Raw genomic sequence first — 5,909 nt, forward strand, 5'->3', positions numbered from 1 at the left:
GGGCGGCCTCGGGCTGCGGCGGTGTGGTCGAAGGCGGCGGGCAGCGGCGGTGTGGTCGAAGGCGGCCTCGGGCGGTGGCAGTGTGGTCGAAGGCGGCAGGGCGACGGCGGCGATGGAGCAATTGGGGGACAGGGGGCCGGGAGTAGAGAGGGAGGAAAGGACTTAGCGAAATTTTGAGCCCGGGATGCCGGGATTTGAGTCAAACTAGCAGTAGCGCGTTTTGCCGAAACGCGCTATAGCTAAGATAGCTATAGCGTGTTCCAGAGAAACGCGCTACAACTATTCCTTTCTGTTTTATTTTTCTTTTACTTTTATTTTCTTTACATTTTCTTTTTTTCATTTCTCCTTTTTCTATTTCTTTTATTTTTCTATTTATTTTCTTTTTCATAGCAGTAGCGCTCTACAACATAAACGCGCTGCTACAAAGTTTTTAGCAGTAGCGTGCTTCTGGGTGAACCGCTACAATTATTCCTAGCCTACCAGCATTAGTGAGGGAATTTTAGTAGTAGCGCTTTTCCGTGAAGACGCGCTACTGCTAAAACAATGGTTGTAGCGTGGTTTTGCAACAAGCGCTACTACTAAGTAGCACTAGCGCCGAGTTTTGACCAACGCTACTGCTATATCTCTGTGTATAAGGTTTTCCCTAGTAGTGTAAGTCCATTGGGGAGCAAAATCAGAGCCGATTGCAATATGAGTTCTTTGTTTTTGTTTGGGGTTTCTTTTGCAGGATGCATAATGTAGTTCGTAATTTTGAGTTTCCTTTGGATCCTGTTTATAAATTGTACTCGCATGCTTATCTAATCGATATTAGGTCTTAAAAAAGAGTGAAATGGTCTATTGTCCGTGTGTTACTCTAATTTGTTGTAGGATAGCGATGATGAGCAATAGATTTTTAGAAGACGAACCTTACTAGGATTTTTAGGAGATCTGTTTTACTATCTTTTCTGTTAATAATAGGCTTAAAAAAGTCTTGTCTGGTCCTTGATTAGATTTTGGATATTTAGAGCATCTACAACCGCCATGAGCAAATCAGGCCCCTCAAACGCGTGCAGACGCACCCGGAGACATCTGCCCGCACTGACCGGGCATGCCTCATATTTGCCACTCTGCATACATGTATCTCATATTCGGCGCCTTATCTCCATACTACACATGCAACGTTGATCTACTCTACATGATCAAACGATGGATAATAAAAATCGGCTGCAAAGGAACATAAGATCGCTGCAAATGGACATTAACAAACTTGGGCACGTCCAAAAGATCATAGTTCGTCACCGGACAAGTTCTTAAACTTCTACAACTAAAACGATATAAAAAATGAGGACAGAGGGATGAACATTTCCTCGCCGGGCCTTTGTCCTTCCGGTCGCCGGCGCAGCTGTAGGCGTCCGCGGCCGGTGGAGGGTCTTGGTCATCCGACGAGGAGGTGCAACTGTCACCGTCATCGGAGTTGGAGTCGGAGAGGACGAAGAGCCCCTTCATCCGACAGATCGTCTTGTCCTACTTCCACTTCAACCTGGCGATCCGAGCCTTTTCCGCCGCTGCCTCCTTCGCCTTGCGCTCCGACCGCTCAATAGCAAGCCAGAGCGCCTTGGTGTTCTTCCTTCAGAGGCGGCGAGCGTAAGTCTTCTTCATCATGAGGACCCATGCGAGAAGACGCGCGTCCTTGTCCTGGTCAGCCTCCATCCCGCAGCGGCGGCGCGCGAACTCCTCCACCGCGTCCCTCTCCCGTGCATGTTGCCTCTCACAGTGAGCGACGCGTGCCTGTGATTTCGGAGTGCGCATGCGGATAGGCGGCGCGGGCACCAGCAGCCACCGCTGCCCGCGTGGAAAAGTGGCCGGTGGGGGAAGGAGATGGCACAGGGCTGGTGCGGACTGCGTTGTCCTGGCGTCGTTGCATGCGGGCCGGGAGGGTCCAGCTCCAGTGTCCGAGCTGCGGCGATGCTCTAGATCCAGAGCTACCGCCGTTCTCCACCTTGGACTGGTCTGGCACAATGCAAAGGGCCATCTCCTCCTCATAGTCGAGTTCGGAGCGGAGTCGCTGCCGGAGCTCGACATCATAGTGGATTGTATCGAAATTGGAGAGGGAGAGGAGAGGACGGAGAGAGAGAGAGAGAGAGAGAGAGAGAGAGAGAGAGAGAGAGCTAGGGTTCGGAGCGAGGCTCCTGGATTGGTTTTTTTGTGGGACATATGTGGGGTCAGTGGTGGGCCGGGCCTGTCAGGCGGACGCGCCCAGGTGTACCTGGGCCGCCCCATATCTGTTCTATATTTGGGTTGTATATGAGGCGTGTCGGTCAGATCGGACATTTATCCACGGTTTAAGAGGTCCGGTTGGGTCTATTTTTTGTGACCGATCAATAACTGGACAGCCTGCCCGAACGATTTGAGACGAATATAAGAGGCCCGGATATAGATACCAAGCCAAATGACCACGTATCGACTCCATGTTAGCTAGACTAGCCGTTGAATGAAGGGAAGATACGAAGGAGAACCTCGGTATCGGCGCATCCTATATGCAACGAAAAATTAGTAATTCAGAAAAGTTCAAAAAATTCCAAATCTTTTTGGTATCAAACTTGATCAAGTATTGTAGTCGTATAAAAAGATTCGTCAGAAAATGACATTCGTTGCATCCTGGGTCGAAGATTAGATAAAAAACGCTATATACAAATATTATACACGCTATATTATGGTCATAGACTTGTCTTTTTTGCCCTGAAGTCAATAGGAATCATTTCTTGTCCAAACTTTTTATACGAGTACAATACCTAATCATGTTTGATTCTAAAAAAGTTTTAGAATTTTTTGAACTTTTTCTGAATTACTAATTTGTTTTGTGCATATAGGATGCGCAGGTACTCGAGAGCAGCAAGTTCTCGTCCCTGAATAAAGATGTTGCATTATTAGGTTGGAACGCCCTTCAGATCTGGGCGTTGAATCACAAAGTGCTCAACGATATTTTTTTGGGGATTCCAGAATCTCACTCGACTGAGGACTTAACGAAGTTTTAGTCGATGCTATATTCGTTAGATCTTACGTGGTGATCCATGTAAAATTTTGTTTTAATTTTTTTCTTTTACAGTCTCAGTCGACTGAGATCTAACCACATTTTTTTATTTACCGAAACATATGCATATGCGTTTTGCATTAGAGATGGTCTTAACATAATTTGTTTTCCACGACGAGTTCTCTCACATATTTTTTTTTCATGTAAGCAACTATGAGTTGCCAAGTATTATTTGTGTTTTGCTCTTACACTGCCACCAATGTAATTGCACCAAGAGCCAGTAGAAGGTTTCTTTGGCCGGGTAGCACAAGCTTTTATTTAGACACACATGATTAATTACTGGAGATAGATACTATACACAAATGCTTGTATCCAATATTTGGATTTCCATATCCTCTAAGACATTACACAAATGCTTCTATCCAATATTTGGATTTTCATATCCTCTAAAACATTACACAAATGCTTGTATCCAATATTTGAATTTTCGTATCCTCTAAGGCATTACACAAATGCTTGTATCCAATATTTGGATTTTCGTATCCTCTAAGACATTACACAAATGCTTGTTTCCAATATTTGGATTTCCATGTCCTCTAAGGCATTGAATGGATAGCCAAGAGGAATGCAATAAATAGCACTCAAACCCCATTCTTCTCCTCACACATCCTTTCCAACAACTTATTTTGAGCACTTGGCCATGGCGTTCAGCGGCGCCCAGATGCTCGCTGCCTTCACCATGGGCTTTCTACTCATGGCCTTCTGTAAGTTCATATAGCACATTTTATCGCATTGCAATTCCATGCAATTTTAGATCAATCGATGAAATAACTGCTACTATAATTTTCTGGTGCACACATTAATTCTATGTCACATGCAGGTGTGGAGGCTCGGGTATGCATGTCCCCTAGCAAGTCGTACAAAAGGAGCCCTTGCAAGAACGTGCGCTGCACCGCGGCCTGTCACAAAGAACACTTCAAGGGTGGGTACTGCTCCAGTAAGAAGTCAATTGTTGGCGATGACCTCAACGAAGACAACGAGGAGAACTTCTATAAGAAACGTCCTAAGAAAAAGACGTGCATGTGTACATATGAATGCAGTAAAGCCCCGCCACCACCGTCAGAACCTGATGTGCCAGAGCCACCGGGTGAACCCGTGGTGCCGGATCCTCAGAAGAAGCCGCCACCGCCATATGAACGTGACGTGCCGGAGCCGCCCTTGGGAGAACACAAGAAGAAGAAGAAGCCGCCAGCTGCCGACCAGTGAGCAAATGGTCTATTCCACCCGCCTGAGGAAAATGATTTTAATAAGAGAGGAATTATTCAATGCTTGACTTGTACTCATGCATAAATGATTGCGTGAGAATAATAATAATAATAATCTGGGTACTGTTAAAGGGAGTATGGCGTTGTGATAGTTCCACCTTCTCCCACCCTTCCTACATTTCCATGCAGCCAACACCGATCTTTTTTCTCTCATACGAGCCCACGCATCCAATGAGCCAACACGAAAAGGAAAAAAAGATCCCATGACCCACGAACACATGTCCACACGCCTCATCTCCCTGACCACGCCCCTCCCGATCACATCTTTTTTAAACGCTATGGAGTCTCTATCTCTACATACGACTAGTAGAATGCTCATGCGTTGTCATGGGCATTTGAAATATTTTACTGGAGTTATACCTAAAACATAATGCACGTTAAACTTCATAGAAAAGATAGACAGTAAAAGTTGGGTAGAAATTGAAATTCACTTCACTTACAATGTACTCCCAAATGTAGGATCACTTTTTGACACTATCATAATGTCAACAATGATCTTATAATTTGGGACGGAGGTAGTGGGTTGATAAAAAAAAGGCAATTTTAAGATGTGTACCTAGAGCGATGATATAACTATAATACGTTATGAATTAAGATCTACTTGATGCACTTAAGATATTCTCGCTCAATATAAAAATGTTGTCTTTAGCTTGATTCACACGATATTTAAGCAAATATAATAAAAACATCTTCCTCAACTATCCATCACAAGCAGTATATGTAGTCAACACAAATAGTTTACATGGAAGGTCTAAAATTTTGCAGCAAAGAATACCCACCGTGCAAACTAGACGAACCAATTCTGTACCGTTCAACGAGAACATAATCAAAAACAAAGTAGCTAGACACATCCCTGCAATTGAATAATTAAGATTATCTTCAATATGGTGATAAAAATGATTGTATCTTGAATATTATCATAATGAAATATATAAATTTGCTCATCCATGGGAAAATTAAACACATATAGAAGTACATCTTTCGAGTATTATATCATGTGCAACAAACATACAAAGAAGAATAATTATTTACATGCACCTCTTCTGATTGCGTAAAACTCGTTGATTTTTCAGTCCGGTCCATCATCATTACGTCAATGACTATATCACTCGATATTTTCAAAGCATCATCCAAATCCACCAGTTTCTATATGACCAACAAAAAAGGGAAATATAAAAATATATTAGGAAAAGTATATATAAAAAATCATGTATGTAAAACATATATTCATTGGTCGGCTGCTAGAAATGAACGGTGCCTGTTTTTAACTAACTGGGTGACATAATGTTTTTTAGTAGATTGAGTGGCATCCCATTTTTAATAAATTGTAGGCTCATCTATAAATCACTATTTTATGATTATTCTTGGGAATTTACTATTTAGGCATGTGATATTCTAGGAGAAAAAATATGTTACATTTCTCTAGAGTAAACAATCGATTTTCCCACCATATTAGGAAGAACAACCGATTTTTCTAAAAATCAAACACAGCCAGCCTTTCCCTTCCTTTGTAGAAGTATATTTTATAAAGCAAAAACAACTCACCCCCTCACTCTCTCACGCACGGGCACAAG

General features: G+C 43.1%; 1 protein-coding gene across 1 annotated transcript; it reads left to right on the plus strand.

Moving 5' to 3' along the window:
* The first annotated feature begins 3,604 nt into the window (after positions 1 to 3,604).
* Positions 3,605 to 4,408, plus strand: LOC123059135 (major pollen allergen Art v 1-like). Its single transcript, XM_044481775.1, has 2 exons — positions 3,605 to 3,774; positions 3,891 to 4,408. Exons 1-2 carry the CDS (start codon positions 3,711 to 3,713, stop codon positions 4,274 to 4,276), a joined length of 450 nt encoding a protein of 149 aa, XP_044337710.1. The 5' UTR covers positions 3,605 to 3,710; the 3' UTR covers positions 4,277 to 4,408.
* The last annotated feature ends 1,501 nt before the right edge of the window (positions 4,409 to 5,909 follow it).

The sequence above is a fragment of the Triticum aestivum genome, chromosome 3A (assembly GCF_018294505.1).
Source record: "Triticum aestivum cultivar Chinese Spring chromosome 3A, IWGSC CS RefSeq v2.1, whole genome shotgun sequence".
In the NCBI taxonomy this organism is placed as follows: Eukaryota; Viridiplantae; Streptophyta; class Magnoliopsida; order Poales; family Poaceae; genus Triticum; species Triticum aestivum.